General features: G+C 39.0%; 1 protein-coding gene across 6 annotated transcripts in view; it reads left to right on the forward strand.

Moving 5' to 3' along the window:
* mylk4a (myosin light chain kinase family, member 4a) overlaps positions 1-17,051 on the forward strand; it is a 36,066-nt gene extending 19,015 nt beyond the window's left edge. The window contains exons 1-16 of one of the 6 annotated variants that reach the window (XM_079612530.1): positions 1,529-2,308; positions 3,154-3,270; positions 3,414-3,504; positions 3,591-4,153; positions 4,196-4,242; positions 7,818-8,071; positions 9,037-9,142; positions 9,748-9,841; positions 9,935-10,044; positions 13,456-13,597; positions 13,751-13,821; positions 13,925-14,053; positions 15,075-15,227; positions 16,428-16,506; positions 16,590-16,644; positions 16,742-17,051. In XM_079612530.1, coding sequence (XP_079468656.1) covers positions 1,802-2,308; positions 3,154-3,270; positions 3,414-3,504; positions 3,591-4,153; positions 4,196-4,242; positions 7,818-8,071; positions 9,037-9,142; positions 9,748-9,841; positions 9,935-10,044; positions 13,456-13,597; positions 13,751-13,821; positions 13,925-14,053; positions 15,075-15,227; positions 16,428-16,506; positions 16,590-16,643 — 2,517 coding nt within the window. In that variant the 5' untranslated portion in view covers positions 1,529-1,801 and the 3' untranslated portion in view covers position 16,644; positions 16,742-17,051. Of the gene's footprint in view, positions 1-1,524; positions 2,309-3,153; positions 3,271-3,413; positions 3,505-3,590; positions 4,243-7,817; positions 8,072-9,036; positions 9,143-9,747; positions 9,842-9,934; positions 10,045-13,455; positions 13,598-13,750; positions 13,822-13,924; positions 14,054-15,074; positions 15,228-16,427; positions 16,507-16,589; positions 16,645-16,741 lie in introns of those variants that run through there. The other 5 variants (XM_079612531.1, XM_079612528.1, XM_079612529.1 and 2 more) reach the window with 5 other exon arrangements.
* Positions 17,052-18,740: the final 1,689 nt, after the last annotated feature.

Raw genomic sequence — 18,740 nt, forward strand, 5'->3', positions numbered from 1 at the left:
GATACCGTTGTTCACAGCACCGTCAGTGTCAGATGTCCACTGCCAGTACATTATGAAAATAGACAACAGAAGTCTTTTTCTCTTGAGACTCGCCCAGCCCTTGTTTAAACATACAATTTTGCGAGTTATTAGGTCAAATGATGCCTGTGACTTTGAAACAGTGACTATGGTGTTGGGATGGCACCTCTGAGTGTTCTAATGCTATTCTTTTAGTCTAGTAAGAAGGACATTTAAGAAATATAAAAAAGGAACACTGATTTGAAATGCACACGGGACTACTACACTATAACTAGGTCAAGTGAACTGTAGTATGGGGCAGAGTTTGAGAGGGTGGAGGGGGGCTTCGTGTTTCAACCTCTTAGTTAAAATTGATCCGTAACTGTCTTAACTGTGGATGAGTAAGCTTTACTGTTTTTTTTTTTCTGTGGGTTTCCGTTTCAAACCCCCTGAACGTACAAATTTGGTGCCAGACCAACCCACCGATGAAGAAAATCGCATTGGGCTAATTTTGATTGGTATTTGGCCTAGTTTTGTTGCACATACCTGGCAGCCTTGGGAGAGGGTGAATCGGTCAGAACACTGGCACTAGCTCTAGTTTCAATCGAGAGAGGGTTAAAAGTCTTTCACAGACTCTTCTTTTCCAATAGTAGTGTGATACCATTTACTAGTTTGTCTGTACATAAGAGGATACATGATCTTATTCAATAAAAAGAAACTCTGGTATTTTTGTATGTAGTCCCTAATGGGACCTACTTATAGTAAATAAATGAATGAGATGGGAGAATATATATATATATATTTCAGTGGTTTTGAACTCTTTTGCAAAACTTTTGTCTTTCCCCAAGAAATTCTCTCACAAAACATTTGTGACTGAAATAATGTAAGGTAGGAGGAAAACCTATATTTCAGTGCTTTTGGGAGGGAACACAATATTTCTCATCGTAACGCAATTGTTTTACGAGAGAATGCAGATGTTTTACAAGCAAACCCAATTGGGGGAATGCCATACTTTTGAGAGAGAACAAAGTTTCTCAGAAGAACGAAATACTTTTTTGTGAGAATGCAAAAGCATTTTACCTCCAATCTCATGTTTTTTTCAATCACCATGTCCCCTTTAGGGGACTCTATATTTTTGTTCCGTATTTTCCCCATAATTTTTTTATTGACCTCTCCATGTGCTCTTGGCTTTCCCGACTCCTGGCTTCATTCCTGCAGAATATGAGCCCTTGGAATTTCTGGGAAGTTCCATCAACGAGAAATCTTAAATAACATGACGTCTCTGATCGAACCTCTCAAGGTGAAAGAGAAGTCAGTACTCAAGTTTCTTTCCATTCATTTTCTGAGCAGCCCTTTCTGGAAACCGAGTGTCTCCGGGGCCCCTTTGACACCTGGCAGGGAGGCATCTGCCATGGCTTTAGCACTCAAAGCTTCTAAGATATCACACAGCAATTCCTGAGCCAAACATAGCCCCTCCCCGGGAGCTGCTGACGCAAAACCCCCCATACCAGTTACATTTACTGAGACCGGCTCATTCCATTCTTAATGTGACCTCCCCTTTGTAGAGGTACATAGAGTGTTCAATGGAGAAGAAGAGATGGACATATTAACTTGTTATTGGGGGATTTAAAATGTCTTGTATTTGTCCGGCTTTGATGTTGTCTGAGTTTTCCGCTTGGTTCATTGTTGGATTATTGCCGTCTTTTTGAATACCCAGATTGAGCTGGCTTCATCTTCTGCAGGTCAATCTCTGTTAGGTTTTCCAGAAGTCTGGTTGGTTTTAGTTGAGATCTTTAATACTACCATGAGTTCTGCTGACTCTAGCACAGGTATTGACCTGCTTCAGGTCAGGATTGAGTCCTTGAGTAGCAAAATGGACAGGCTCATAAGCATCCAGGAAAAAGTTCTTAGCCGACTTGATGGCATGTCTCAGGACATTGATGGAATTGAGAAAGATGTAGAAACTCTAAAAGTGGAAAAGGAGGAGATCCATTTTCCTCCAGTTATTCGTACAGTACCTGCCAATGAGATGAAGGAAATGTGCCAAGAAATGAACAGCATCATGTTGGCAGTAAATCAACGCTCAGAACAGCAAACCCAAAAGCTGGAGGGAATGGAGAGACTGGTGACGAGCATTCAGCAGGTTGTCAGCTTTATTGGAGAAACAGTGAAAACTTCCAAAATTATGGATATTATGTTCAAAGGGCCGGCTTCTCGAAAAAGCAAAACGGCCCTCAGGTCCAAGGATAGTAAAATCAAACTGTTCACCAAATGCCAAGCGTCAGATAACAGTGAGCCTCTCCTTACCAAGGTGAGTTAAATCTCAAGTATGGAAGATTAGACAATGCTCGGTTGTCTGAGTATACAGTACAAAGAGGTGAAATAGTGGCATTTCATCAATAAAATGTCATCATCATCAATATAGTAAAATAAGCAATGTTGTGATTTAAACATTTCCATTCATTACATGGAAGCTTCAAGTAGACATAGAAGGTATGGTGCCATTTTGAAAGGTCTTTAAAATGTAGACACTCGCATGGTATTTACACCAGTCACTGAAGTTAAATTAACTTTGAAGCACATGACTAATTTGGCCTTCATGATGAGAATAAATGGAAATGAGAATATTTCCTAGAAAAAGGAAATAGATAAAGTCATCTGGATGTGTGTGTTGGGCTATAGTTTCAACTAGATGAAACCCCACCCCACACTGTTTGGCCTTCAACATAACATGTGTTGTGCTATTGTAGATCGCCTACATATCATCAGCCAAGCTATGTAAGGGAAAGGCTTCAAGTGATGGTGCCACGTTAGGGGAACCATGCCATTTATGCCTTCCTTATTGGTATTTCATATGGCAATCAAATTAAACTCACACTTTCATGCCCTAACACGTAGAATAACAATTGTATAATTGACATGTTGTGCATAATTGTCACATTTGTAATTATTTTGAACAATATATTTATTGATTGTTTCATTAATTCATTTTATTATTCAGTTACTACTGTGTTGTATTGTATTCATTGTTGTATATTTGCTTCCTGCATCATTGCACGAAGAGAAGCCAAGAGTTTATTTTCATGTAACATTTGGCTATCCCAGACTAACTGTGCTTCCTAACAACCCATCCCACTTATATTGTGTCTGTGACAGAAAACTACCTCTACTAAAGGCGCTAAAGGGAATCGGAAATCTGAACCCAACATTCTGAGTCTACTTACAACCTCAAGCATCTTGGATCAAAATATTTGCTTCAAATGTACTAACTTTGTAGGTTCATGAACCATGCTTTTTACACAAATTATTAGCGACCCTGAATAATTGCATAAATTCGGTACACATTACCGTTATGTTGACGAGAAATATTGTTTTCTCATCTTACTTCTTTACAATATTTTCATTTGGCTCCAAAGCAAAAAGATCACAAAGGTAAAGATGGGAAGTTTCATCTGAGCTTCAAAGGCCTCAAAGCACAGAAGAAGAAGAAACCCCCTGATTCAACTGGTAAATACAGCACAAAACAAAATGCAAAAAAAGTGTGACACATTTAACACAATTTTCACTTTTTCTTTATTATGTTCATATTGCAGTTGATACAATCTCTTTGAGGAAACAGACTCTGTTGCTTGAGGAGGTTCGGAAACTAAATCAAGAGAATATAGATCGCTCTGAAGCATCCCAACATCAGGAAAATTGTGAAGCACACGTGAAGAAATCTGAGGATGGCTCAAATACTCCCATTCTGCAAGAACTTATACTGGAAGAAGCCAAGATGCTTGAACCTGAACAAGAAAATAACTCAGAAGAAGAGAAAGAGGTCACTCCAGAGGTCACTCTGAAAGAAGATGAGATAATAGACACAGAGCCAAAGATAGAGGAGATCCAAGTTGAAACACAACAATTAGCAGAAGAAGAGACTAAGGATATGCCCGTAAAGGCCACTGACATACTCAAAGATCAGGAGGAAGAGGGTACGGAGGACAAGACGTCTACTGAGGTTCTTTCAGAACCTGACATTACTGACACAGAGCCGCCTACACCAACTGTTCCTTCAGAACCTGACATTACTGACACAGAGCCGCATACACCAATTGATCCGCCTACACCAACTGTTCCTTCAGAACCTGACATTACTGACACAGAGCCGCCTACACCAACTGTTCCTTCAGAACCTGACATTACTGACACAGAGCCGCATACACCAATTGATCCGCCTACACCAACTGAGAACTCAGCGCAAAGGTAAGCTGTGAATCTGGTGTATGTCATACACCACATGACCAAAAGTATGTGGAAACCCCCATCTAAGTAACATGTTTGGCTATTCCAATAATTCAAATAATTACAAACCTCAATCCTACTGCATTCTAGATCAGTGTTTCCCAACCTTTTTATAACAAAATTGCACAAATATGCATTGCTTTAAATGGCATATTAAAACTGGATATAATATTAACAGTACTCACAATTAAGGTAAAACTTGAGCTTAAGTCCTATAGGAACACAATAAGGTCATATAAGTAGCTATGACGTTGGTGATATAATTAAACAATGTATCGTCAATGTTGGTATTGTGGCTTAAATGGTCAGACACTTGTATGTGTCATTATAATAACATATTATGAAAATCGAGCTTAAATGTAGTTACGAGGATTTTTACCAGCGATCAGCATATTTGCTTCAATAAGACGACAAATCCCAGACTAAAGCCCTATTCAGACGGGTTAGTTTAACATGGAGAGGTTGGGTAAAGTAATTTTTACCATAGCTTCTCAGTGATTTTAGTCCATTGTCAGTAAAGATTACGGTGACTTTTACCTTCTGTAAAACGGTGCGGAAAAATTCCCTCAGGTAATACTAATCCCGTGCGAATAGATCCGCTGTAAATATGTACATAAATATTCAGTCTTTTCCTATTTAAAAGTAGTTTCCCGTGTTTTTTTTTGTAAAAATATGGAGGTGCTTGAAAAAGCATTCAATTGCGTTGTAGGGGGTGGGACAAGTCTTTGGCTTTCCGCAAACCATTCAGATCAAAAGCTCGAAAGCATTTCTTAGAGGCACAATATTTATTTTAGCTTTAGGTAACTGCCTATTACCAACAGAATAGAATCAGAATTTAATTATTTTGATTAATACAACGTTCGACCGAACCTAACTGTTATATATAGGTTATATATATAGATTGTGTTTGCGCACGTGATATCAGGAAGCAACGTAATACGCACATGGCGACAGATTGACTGACAGTTTGAGTTGTCAATGGAGTTATGAGGTTTAGTCACAACCTCTTTTAAATGCGTTTCAATGGTAAAATGTAGGCGACTATACATTATATATATATATATATATATATATATATATATATATAAAGAAAGGAGACAGCATGGGGAATCAAATGACCACTCAGTCCCCTTGCGACACACACCCAAGTCTGATGAGCCTGTGGTGGACCTGCCTTGGCAGAGAGTGTCTTGTGGTAAATGGCCGAAACCAAGGTGCACAATTGAAGATGTGTCGTATAGGAGGAAACATCACTAAGTGGTCACTTACGAAACCCCTCAACTAAGAGCATACCTCAAAACTCACTCAAAACAGGAATCGGACTGAATCAGTTGGGATTGTAACATCTAGTCCTTATTATGTAATTAAAGAATGACCAATAGAAATAATAAAAACAAAGACCTAAACCTTTATTGAACACCTTTTTAGATTAATTACAAGGCTAAATGTGAGCCATACTCCATCAGCCAAACATCAGTAATGCTCTTGTGTAACCGGTCCTACTCGACCCTCCCCAACTGGGATTCGAACTGGCATCTCCGGCATGGGAGCGGGGATGCTAACAAAGTTGCTAGACCGCCGTCTTTAGCGTCAGTCGCTAGTGCGCGTCTTGGGGCCAGGGGAGTGAGGTTTTACCTGCAGCAAGGTTTTTTAATAGTGCTATTCTTAGAACACCTTTATTATATAGTATGCCTAGACTATGTGATTAGCTGAACTGTATATGCAGTTCCTAACCAAGATCAAACATATTCTAAAAAGTGTTGGTCACTTATTCAGTTTATATTAGTATTTTAAAAAACATAACTTGTTAAAGGGGTCATGACATGAGAAACCAAATTTGCCTTGATCTTTTGGTATATAAGAGGTCTTTGTACCATTAAAACGTCCTGCAAGTTTCATAGCTTAAGACGTCCTCCCCATTATAAACGAATCATTTATTTAATCAAGCTCTAAATACAGCTCGTTCTGGATCCATGGTAAGAAGTGACGTCACGGTACGAAGTGACGTACCGGCGTTTGCATAATGACCGCCTCCAGCAGAAGACAGTTACGCTTTAAGCGCAAGGCAACTACGCTCATTTCGTATCATTGTCGCGCCCGCGCGCTGCGCGCCTCACAAGTGTTCAGTCGACGGACAGCGAGCCGAGTGGGTCTGTGTACAGGGAAATTACGATGCCGCAGATGTGCTGTTCCTGGCTGTGGACAAACAACATCTTTGAATACGCTGCGAAAGATCCAGACGTCAGGGAAAATGGAAGCACTTTATTTTTTGCAGACGTCTCAGTCACGGCAGTGTTAGTTTAAGCGTTTGTTCTATACATGTGAAGGATGACTGTTTTGAGCTTTGCCAGAAAACTGTTGCTCAAAGATAAGTCCGTGCCGACTGTTCTGGGCTCAACATCGACGACGCAAACTGTAAGTAATGTATTTAAAACTTTAAACTACTTTTTAAATACGCTGAAAGATCCAGTCGTCAGGGGAAAATGGATGCACTTTATTTTTTGCGGACGTCCCAGTCACGGCAGTGTTCTATACATTTAAGGATGACTGTTTTGAGGAAAAAATCCCAATATGATGCTTGGCTTTGCCAGAAAACTGTTGCTCAAAGATAAGTCCGTGCCGAATATTCTGGGCTCAACAACGACGACGCAAACTTACTTTTTACCATGGCTAATATAAACACATTTGTATAAGAGAATCTTGAAAATATGTCGCCTTTCTAGTAGGCCTACATGTGATAGAAAATTAAAAATGTTGCCTTTATCAATGCTGCATCTTCAAATATGGCCTGTGCATGCATTTTTGTCCGTGGTACACCCTATCATTTCATTGGAATTAGTTAAATAATGTTAAACTGTTAGCAAATTAGGCTATATGATAATTATGCAACAATAATCTGTTTTCAAGTGTCTCGGGTTAATTTTTTTTTATTAATTCAAAATAGTTTCACTTTCCATGTGGACACGGGCTGATCCAGTCTTCGTTGTTGTGGTGATCGTTCATTTCCCTCTGATTCTGGCTCAAACATAATAAGGTTTTATCATTGCAAGAGCCATCGCTTCGCATGCATCACCCGCTATTAAACAGTTGCGCCGAATCCGCAAACGTTCTGGCTGGGGGCGTTAATAATTGATGCATAGGCACTGACGTTAGCCAATCATAACAGTGGGCGTTAACACTGAACTCTTAAAGGGGAAACACCCCCAAAACAGACTGTTTGAATCAGAGGATGAGAAACAGGGTGGGAAAAGGTCATAAATCACTAAATTTTAAAAGTTTTTGGTAAAAAAAACTATAGTAATACTATATTTGCACCTAAGGGAACATAATAATGAAATAAAAAAAAACATGTCATGACCCCTTTAATATATACATATGTAAACACATAACATGTTTCTAAGACTACCAGGAGTCTTTGATTGAGAAAAAGTTTAAGCCTGATTTTTGTGTGAAAACATTTATACAGGCACAAACTGCACGGCTATAGTGAATGAGACCGGATGTCTTCACCCGCTTTTCTGATTCTGTTGTTTCAGCAGTGAGTCTGAGCAGGTGGATGAGGTGACGACCAGCAGCAAACGACGCGTAACAGAAGAAGATGTGGGTTTGGAGGACCATAAGAAGAGCAGGGTTGATGAGGTTCAATACCAGGGTGAGCAAGAGCCACAGGAACCCGAGGATCTTCATGGTGTTTTCAAAGCTGATGGTGTGGAAATCGAGTTGGATTTCAGCAAACTAAAGAAGGAGAGCTATGAGGATGAGGATGAAGATGATGATCACTTCTTCGTCGGTAAGATTCTCAGTGGTTTATTGCATAATGTATAATAAATAATGGAATATATATCTTAGTCACATAATCCACCATTCATTTCCTATTAACCAGTTTGCTACAACAATTACCAGGGTTCATTATCATGAACTAAAACCGTAAAAAAAAAAAAACTTTCTTTATGCTAAAATTGCCCTGAAATTAACAATATGGAGTTGATAATATAAACACATGGTCATAACATGTTTTGATGATCTAAGCCCGGTGCAAACTGTACGATTTATAATAGTCCTTAACAACTGTTGCTTGTCAGATGATCCCCCCCCATGTCGCAACGATGGCTAACATGTCAAACTAGCGATCAGAGACTTCAGATTTTGATTTAGGGTCCGAGGATTCTTTAAGGATTATTATGTTTTAAGACATCATTGTGAGATCTCTACCGAAAATCCTAATATTCAAACGGTATCCTTTTGGTTCCATGCTGGTTAAGGCTGATTTATGCTAGCTAGCTATCTGTGGTCGACCGAAATGGCTTTTTCAATGGCTGATGCCACTCAAAATGTTTGACACACCTACTCATTTAAAAAAAATAGTCAATTTTATTTTTAGAAAGAAATTTGTATAATAATAATTTTAATTTCTTTGTGTACTAAACAAATTGCAAAGAATTTGAATACTTCTCAGTGAAATATTTGAGTTAATTATGTCTAAATCTTTCACTGTATGTATATACATAATTCAATTTAAGTCTGTCACAAAGTGGTCCCAAAATTTTTCAATTGCCAATAATCGCAAATAATGGCCAAATTATCAGGTATCGCTGATAATGATCAAAAAAGTCTTGAAAACTATTTAAGCATCTCATATTAGGGAGCAACTTTCAAAAACATAACATATGTGTCTGGTCGGCATGTTAACTGTTTAACCTCCATACTTTTCCAGAAATTTCTATTCATTGTTCTCCATCTTCTACTGTCCTGCAGATTGCACCCCACCTCCACCAGCACCCTTCAAACACCGTGTTGTGTCTGCCAAACCCAACCAGATTAACAACTTCTACACTATCAACCGACAGGAGATTCTCGGAGGGTCTGTAGAAGTATTTTCTTGAAGTTGGAACCAATTTCTCAGAACAGAATGTTTTAGAGAGAGTGTAAATTCAGGCAGTGTAGTCTGCTAATCCCCTCAAAGGCTAATTGCGTAACATTGCAGTCAGTCTCCACTCACCCGATTCATAACTTCAGAGTCAAGCCAGTTATTTTTACATAGCGATTTCAGGGTATGTGAAATTGTACCTCCACGCCAGCTGGAAACTAATCACTAGGTGTTAATCCATCTCTTCAAAGGGAATGTTCTTCTTGTTGTTAATGGAATAGTATCTGAAAAATATGACACCCTATGCATTACAAAAGTGTCCCTGAAGTCTTTACTGGTCTGCACCTCTAAGTCTTAAAATGTCGTTTTGCATATACAGTGGCTCAAAAAAGTATTTGGACACTTAAGCCACACTTACACATGTGGGAATGTCATTGCAGATGTCTATATCTGCGCTCACATGCTGCAAGATCTCTTTTCTCAGAACCAATGTCAATTTCACTGTTTCTTTATAGTGGGGGGGATAAATGTGATTCTCAAAATGTGGATTCTTCTAGTTGTCTTAATTGTCATCGATTACTGCTTTTGTCTCCTTCCAGAGGTCGATTTGGTCAGGTGCATAGATGCATGGAAAATTCCTCTGGACTTACTTTGGCCGCCAAGATAATCAAAGCTAAGAGTCAAAAAGAAAAGGTACAAAAAACCAACCAGCATTTTTTTCAAATGTAAAGATTTCCACATAGAGCTCAGTTATAAAATAATAGCTTAATGTGCTTTATCTGATAGGATGTGGTGAAGAATGAGATTCAGGTTATGAACCAGCTCGACCATGCCAACCTGATCCAGCTTTACGCAGCCTATGAATCCAGGAACGACATTATCCTTGTACTTGAATAGTATGTACTTTTTATTGGTGCATTCTTAATGGCTGTTACTTATTACATGCAATTGAAACAAAATGTAGTGGGTTTGGTGGGATTTTCACTGGCGTAAATGCAGCATGTCAATCAAAAGATATACTTTAGACCTTTGCTAGGCTGTATGATTTTTTTATGAGCTGTGGATTATTAAACGTCTATAGGCTAGTCTTTCCAGTGTTGTAGAATGACTGACTAAAAGTAGAGATGCTACTATCTTGAAGCTTTGCCTTCATCCGCTTTCATTTGTATTATAGTTTTAATCACTATTTTAATGTAATGTACTGTCATAATCAAGACTTGACATTAACAACCGTGTCTGAAGTGGAAATCTAAACACGACAATGAACTTGACATTGGCAGGCGGCAGCCCATAACAGCCTTTTGGTTGATTTTTTACTTTGGTTGGTTGTTTTTAAATTGTAACACTTTGGGATTTTGCTTAAATATAAAGTGCATTACAAATAAAATGTATTATTATTATTATTTATTATCACTACAGGTGAGACCGAGAGTATAAAAGGGCACCTGTGCAATACGTCATCCTCTTATTGTTTCAGAAGACCGTGTGTTTGAATGTGCGATCTGAACTCGCAAGTTTATAATAAGGCCAGCACTAGCACTGTGATTTTTTTTGACAAAAGACGACAATTTTTCTGAGCGCTCTCAGCCCGCCTGCCCCACATATGACAGTTTTTGGACATTATGTTCATGCACCGCGGATAGGTTAGATCTGCCATGGAAACGCAAGAAGCGTGCGGCCACCTCAATGACTGTTTTTTCTCAGGGCATAAACCACCAGCTCGTACGAGTCTTCCTTTTTTCCCAGATCTTCACACTGAGGTGCAGAGATCTTGGAAAAAGCCACGCATCCACCGTTCACAGGCATTGTCAGGCCTCTATAGAAAGTCGAGTTATAGAGGCCTCCGCTTCTCAGACCTACACCAGGATAGCGATATCAGGTAGTAGGCTCTGTGAGCCTCCTTGTAAGCTGTCACTTCAGAGAGTTGTTATGCTGTGGCCTCTGTCCTCAGAGCCAGTCAGTAGTACAGAGTAGCTAGGCTCTCTCTGAGCCTCCCTGGCTACTGCTTTTAGATGGAGCGTTGTCAGGCTTCCTCTCACTACAGAGAGTCGAGTTATAGAGGCATCTGCTACTCAGAGCTCCGCCTGGATAGCGATGTCAAGTAGAAAGGGTCTCTGTGAGCCTCCCTGGTAGCTTTCCTGTGTGTGGGATGTAGTTAGGCCTCCTCTCACTTCAGAGAGTTATTATGCTGAGGCCTTGATCAGGCAGCAACACTGAGTCGTTAGGCTCCCTCTGAGCGTCCGAGGCGAAATCCGCTTCTTGTGGGAGGGAGGGGCAAGTGCTAGGCGGTTGTCTGTCTGTGCTAGGAGCTGCGTCTGGATGACGGCCGCTTTCAGCGGTACTTCCGCCTGTCCCGTGCCCAGTTTGATGACCTGTTGTCCCGCATCGGAGCAAGGACCACCCTCATCCTCACCCACCTAATCTATTATTTATTTTTGTTTTGATGATAAATGGATCAAAAGTAATTAACCTGTCCTGTGATTTTTCTCTGTCACACAACACTGTCTAGACACTAACTGTTTGTATACCCTAAAGTATGTTGGTTGTCTTTACATTAGAATAATAATGTTTCATATAATCTAGATTTAGATATGGAATTAATAGCATTCAATACAAAATGAATATGTCTCATATATTGAAATCAAGTTGTTATGTGATCAAAAATGTGCTTTGTTGTACATTAGAACCACACCAGGCATTTAGTCATATTACAAAATAATTTGTTGAGGCCAAACATATAAAATAACATTATAAACTGAGAAGCGGGCCTGCCCACGTTTATCACGTCACTTCACCACATCACTTCGACAGCAGCAAGCAGGCTCCTGATTGGTTAACTTAACGCGGCGCGTAAATGCACAAAAGTACCAAATAAAATCACTCGCAGGTACCGCGGCAGACGCTGAATTCGTGTCATTCGCGCGAACTGGACAGGCGAATGAGACGAATTCGCATCAACCGCGCTACGCTAAACGCCTCATTGGCACCGCAGGACCTCTAGACGCGCGTAAACGCGTCTTTACGTTTACTTAACATTGAAGTCACTCGCGCCAGACGCTCTATTCGCATTTGGTGTGAATGCGGCATAAGGCTTTCTGTGAGCCTCCTTGTTTGCCGAGAGAGTTATTTCCTGGGGCCTCCGCTCTTCAGAGCTCCGCTAGGATAGCATTGGTAGGTCTCTGAGCCTCAACTCATGGGCCAGCTAGACTGAGTTTAGCTCCTTCCTGAGCTTTCTCTGAACTGCCCTGGAGTTAGTGTCGTAGGCATCTTGTTGAGGCCTCCACTCTTCAGGGCTGCCTATAGAGGTTCTGAGTGTTAGCCTCTCTATTCTCCAATAGGGCACTCATCCCTTCAGCATGGCAGCGTGGGTATTCTGCTCCCCAAGGGACCCTAAGGGAAAACAGCGCGAGTTCCCTTTCAAAAAGGGAACGTCCAAGTTTACACATGTAACCATGGTTCCTTGGGAATAGGGAACAAGATGCTGCGTCCCTTTGCCATGCTTCAAGCATTCCTGCACATGTCTCCTGAAGACAAGTTGATGACGTATTGCACATGTGCCCTTTTATACTCTCGGTCTCGCCTGTAGTTACAGTACGTGATGGGCTGCCGCCTGCCAATGTCAAGTTCATTGTCGTGTTTAGATTTGCACTTCAGATGAAGGGCTTGGGCCCGAAACATTACATGCGGTGAGCAATCATTAAAATTAGCTTAGGAGCACTTTCTGGTGTGCGGACTCATTGTTTATCCTTAGATTTGCACTTCAGACAGCAGTCACACACAAGACATTCCCCATTGCAGGATTCCCCAAGGCAGACCCCAAGGGGATGGTCACAGTATAATGGATCTGTGCGTCAGGTCTTAAAGGGACAGCATCCTAATATACTTTTTTCCCCCTTTTTTATTGCATAATTATAAAACAGTACAAAAGGAAATAATACAGAACAATAAACACGAACATGTGGGGATAAAGAGAAAAGGGAAAAAAATTATAAAAAAGGAAAAATTTACATTTTACAAAATTACAAATAAAATTACAAAACGTGTTCTATAATACAGGATGTTTTCAAAATTAGTTTTATTGGAGGGGATTTTTTGAAGTGATGACAATAACAACTGTAAATCATAAGCAGCCTAATATACCCGTTGAGATAATATTAAATATATATGTATATGGCCGTTTTTCCCCATGGTGGCCAGCGAAAATGCTGAGTGGCTAGTAACTTTGGAAAACCGCTAGCCACAGTGGCTGTTGTTTAAAAAAGTAAGGATTGGAAAGCTAATTTTGTGGTGATCCTTCTTCTGAACAGTGTTGATGGAGGAGAACTCTTCGACAGAATCATTGACGAGAACTACAAGTTGATGGAGCTCGACACAGTGATGTTCATCAGGCAGATCTGTGAAGGCTTGCGCTACATGCACAAAATGTACATCCTCCATCTGGACCTAAAGGTGCAACCACAGATCAGAAGCAATGCAACAATAACAACACTTACATTTTAAAATATGGCCCTCGCAGGAGGGAACCAGCCAACATTCCTCTTAGTTTTAAAACAAATAACCTCAGTAACCTTTATAACCCATGTTGTTTCTTGTGGCCGGCAGCCAGAAAACATTCTTTGTATCAGCAGAGTAACTAATAAAGTCAAGATCATCGACTTTGGACTTGCGAGGAAGTAAGTATGGTTGCGGCACTGTTGTCTTTGACACATACATATGTGCAACATCATGGATAGTATGTAATGTGCATTTGAATTGGGAAACATTCCTTCTCTTCAGGTATCAGCCCAGGGAAAAGTTACGAGTGAATTTCGGCACGGCGGAGTTTCTCTCGCCTGAGGTGGTCAACTATGATTTTGTGTCGTTCAACACGGACATGTGGAGTCTGGGCGTTATTACGTACATGCTGTAAGTTGCATTTGCTGTCAGGTATACTCTGAAAATGTTCTAGCTCAATTAAAATGATCACTTTAACAAAACTTCCCCTTAAAGCTGCAGTCCGTCGTTTTTCCTCTTTGTCGCCATCTCTGTTAGAAATCTGCAATTGCAGTTATTCGCGGAATTATTAACTGTGCGTGGGTAGTAAATCGGCGTGAAACAGCGCGGATGAACACAATGTATTGAGGCTGCCGCGTCGCTGTGGATACTGTACTGTCACTCATCAGCAATCTCAGAGTATACTTTTTGAAAGTGTCAACATTAGAATTTTCATCGGAAAATGTCATCTGAACAAGTAAGTAACATTCACTTTTGTTCTGACCAAATTCGGGGGGTGGGGGTAAGCATTGCAGTAGGCTATATCATGCTGATTAATTCTAACGATTGCTTATATCACGTCAAAACGTGAAAAATATATTTTTTCTGTAGCCAATCTGAAGTCTGAAGTCTTTGGGTTTTACAACTGGTGAATCTCCAGTTGTCACTGGTGATTGTCGCTTTAAACTTTCGGGATCCGCCATACCAAGTGCTAAGCTAAATCTCCACCTCCATCATCCACACACGCTAGCCGAGACTCCTTCTCTATGTGTACAGAAGTGACGTAATGACGCAAAGACATGCTCGAAATTCCCGCGGAAATCCACCAGTACCACTGGAATTAAAATCATTATTACAAGCTTACCGTTTTGAATCGAGGTAAGGCAAGCAGATCATTTTGAACACTGGCTGGTTACGTTTTTTTTCAAAAATGTCTTTTTTGATATTTTTAAACCCAAAAAAGTGCCGGACTGCAGCTTTAATTTTATTTTTAAATGATTCACTTGAAGTTTTTTTTTAATGTTTTTATTTGAGTACAATACAATACTACAAAAGTTCAGGGTTAATTCAATGTGTTATTTTCCATTTATCTGTATTTTTTGTGTGTACGCGTAAATTGCTTCAAAGAAAATCCTACACCATTTTTTTTCAGTGTATAAATTGTGTTTTATAGGCTCAGTGGTTTGTCACCCTTCCTTGGGGACGATGAGAACGAGACACTAAATAACATTTTGGCCTGCCAGTGGAACTTTGAAGAGGATGAATTCTCAGAAGTCTCGCCAGAAGCCAAGGATTTCATTTCCAAACTCCTCGTGGTAGATAAAAGGTACACTACAAGAGAGTCGTACATGTATTAAAGGGGCTATATGTAAGAATTTGCATGCATTAATCGCTGTATTGCCAATGTGTGAACAGCTTGCAACGAAGCTTAAAAAACTAGACCTTTCCCCCCAACTTTCTGGGTTGTCTATGAAAACCTGTAGACTGATTTATGTGAAGGACTTGGCAAAATCCAAAGGATGTGGCGTTTATGCTCCTAAGAGACTCTCTTCCGTTCAATGAGATATGAAATGAATGCTTATACAATGTTCCGGATAACGGCAAAAGATGCATTCTGTTCTGTAATATCAATGTGCCATCCAAAGAAACAGGATTAATTCATTTAAAAACTATTGTCTCACATCTATATAGTCTATAGTCTCAGATATACTTTATAATCAAACTATCATTACAGTGTAATTTCAATGACCTCATCTCTCGACATGATGCCGCTGAATTGCAAAGATAGTGCAAACATATACACATCGCTATGATCAGATGCTTTCTTTACTGCTGTTTTCTCACCACTGTCGTTTTTGTTGTGGTTACTTTGTTAAAGAGAGGAAAGAGCGCAACAGCTATTTACATATTCATCTAAACGCCGCTCTCAGCAGTGTGCACCGCGTCTTGATATTCGTTAACAATGGGCCATATCACTGGTATTTTAAACTTATTACTTCTAAGCAAATAATGAAAAAGAACTTCACCAGGAGTATATCGGGGCCTTGAATCACGTTCAGTCTCTTGTACGTTACGTGAGCAAAGTTGCTGGCTGCAGTTCACTTAATGGCCACTGGTGTCGCTGATAACAAGGGTTTTTGAATTCTACATATAGCCCCTTTAAAGAGACAGTCAACTGGTTTTGCATTATTTTGCTATCCTAATGGAGCAGTCACATTAGGGAAATATTCTTCTTTTGGTCAGCATGGCAAATTCACATGACCAACTTGAACACGAGCAAAATCTGAGTGGCAAAGTTTTATTTGCCCTCATGCAAACCCCTGAAATTTCGCTACATGTGACCTCATCTTAACTATGCATGATTATATGTTCGTTATTATATGCATCGTTATTCCCTCCGATCATGTCAGAACATACCTGTGACCCATTTTGGAATGCATTATGCTAGTGTTGACAGAGCGACGGTCTCATAATATAATGGGATTAGTTCATGGATTGGAACCTAAATCTGAACCTGTTTGTGTAGTTGGAGGATAGGAGCAACAGAAGCGTTGAAGCACCCATGGCTATCGGATGCAACCGTCCATTTCCGCCTGCATGAGAAGGTACAGTCTACGTTTCATTGTCACATTGGTCTTTTGAAGTAAAGGATTTCTTTTCTCTAAGAGTAACTTGGTTTTCTTAACAGAAAAATATGTGCCGTTCGCGCAGAAACTCCTGTCTGCCTCCACCAGAGAGTTAATGTAAGTCTATTGTCAATATATCGTTAAATGTATGCTATCTTTGTGTCCGGAAGCGGCATTATGATATTTGACCACTTTTTCCGGTTTCCCCTTTTAGAGGGACCAAGCCTGCTGTGGAACCATGAGGATTACTGGACGTTATATTATATACAGATGTATTTATAAACTGCCATTTCACTATATGTTCCCCATTAACATGTTGTTAGTTGATGGAAATTCTTAAACTACAACTATATGTCACATGCAATTGATCCAATCCCAGAATTTGAAATGAAGAGAAGGTGGAATTAGATTTGACAGATTCCAGGTTCATATGCTGATATTTGAATATCCCCGTTCACTTGTTTTGAGGCACTGGAAAGTTCAGTTCAAAGGCCAATATATATATATATATATATATATATATATATATATTAGGAAATAAGCAGTATAGGAAATTTGCACACACAAAAAAAACATACTTGAACCATAAAGCAATATAAATCATAAAGTTTGATTAAGGACATATAATGACAACAGAGCTTTTGACTATTATAAATGTAAGTTCAACATCACAAAGCTTTTAGTTATGGTTTTTATATCTTGTGAATTTCAGCAGTTTACGTAAACATTCTATGACCAGCACACTTTACCTCCTCTTTCCAAAAAAAAAACACAATAATGCTTTAACAAGCTCCATCTCTGGAACATCATGGTTTTCAAGCTTCCTCAGTGGTATGCTGATTTTTGAATATGCCTAATAATTGAAATATACCTGAATTATTAGGGAATATGAGAGATTATTGATTCAACATTGTTATCACAAATGTTGTTTTAGGTTTGACATATTCTATGGGAATGCAAAGGGATGCAAGCTGTGATTTTGACAGAAAAAAATATTGTTAAAGCTAAAATATATTCATATAGTTTTTTCACTTTATGTTTTGAATGTTGAGTATGTATCATTGCATTATATGCACTTTAGAACATTATTTATTTTGAAAATAATATGAAAACGATCTTAATAGATTTTAAAAGCAAGTCTAGTTTTAGGGAATTTGTTTTATAACAATGTATTTTTCATGTAAACTCGAATGAAGAATATCGTAGAATTAAAAATATATATATAATAAAATAAAAGTCTTGCCTTTCTTTTCCTTTATTCAGCTAGTCTTGTAAATGAGATGTGAGACAAATATACAATTCAGTTAAGACTACTGTAAGTCTCTTTTCTAATTAGGCAATTAATTTATTTTTGGATTAAAATCTGGATTATTTGGTAATTTGATTGCTGTTTAAATGATTCACATCACACCTTAGTCAGGGAATAATTTTTTTTAAATGAATTATTATTATTATTATTACTTTATTTAGTTTTGGCAATGTTATTGTTTTTGACTTATAAAGCCATTGCTCTAATGTTAATAGGCCCAATGTGGAAACATATCGAATGAGACTTTAATTTACACTTTTGACACTTAGGGGCCAATTTTAATGATCTGGGGCCGTATTCACAAAGAATTTTATTTTACCACTAGGAGTACTCCTAAATCGCACTAAAAGATTTTAGCTAGGAGTGTTCTCTTAAAAGTTATTCACAACGCCTTTCAGACCTACTCTTAGTAAGGAAAAATGACAACTCCTAAACTAAGAGTGAGTCTTCGTTGCTATGGATGACGTCAATTATCATACACGAGCTTCCTCGCAATGATCACGGTGATTGATTGTTAGATGACAGGGCCATCATGCGAACGAACCATAACACAGACGCATCAAATCATGGAATTACGAAATATGTCTGTGTCCTACACAAAATAATAATAATAATGTCATCGAAATGCATATATAATGACATGTTTGTGCAGGCCCCAGTGAAGTGTAATTCTAAAAAGGCAGAGAGAGAGAGAAAAGTTGTGAATTAAATTAAATTAAATCAAGGTAGCCTAATACCGTAATGAAAACCGCCACTTGCCTAATAATGAAAAACGACACTTGCATTAACACTTGCTTGGTTAATTGACATCCTATTAGCCTAAATAGACTACTTAAATTAAGGAAATGTTGCTCCTATTGAAGTAATGTAGCCTAATAGTTGAATGACGGTGGATTATGAACTC

The sequence above is a fragment of the Phoxinus phoxinus genome (genome assembly GCF_949152265.1).
Source record: "Phoxinus phoxinus genome assembly, chromosome: 5".
Taxonomy (NCBI): Eukaryota; Metazoa; Chordata; class Actinopteri; order Cypriniformes; family Leuciscidae; genus Phoxinus; species Phoxinus phoxinus.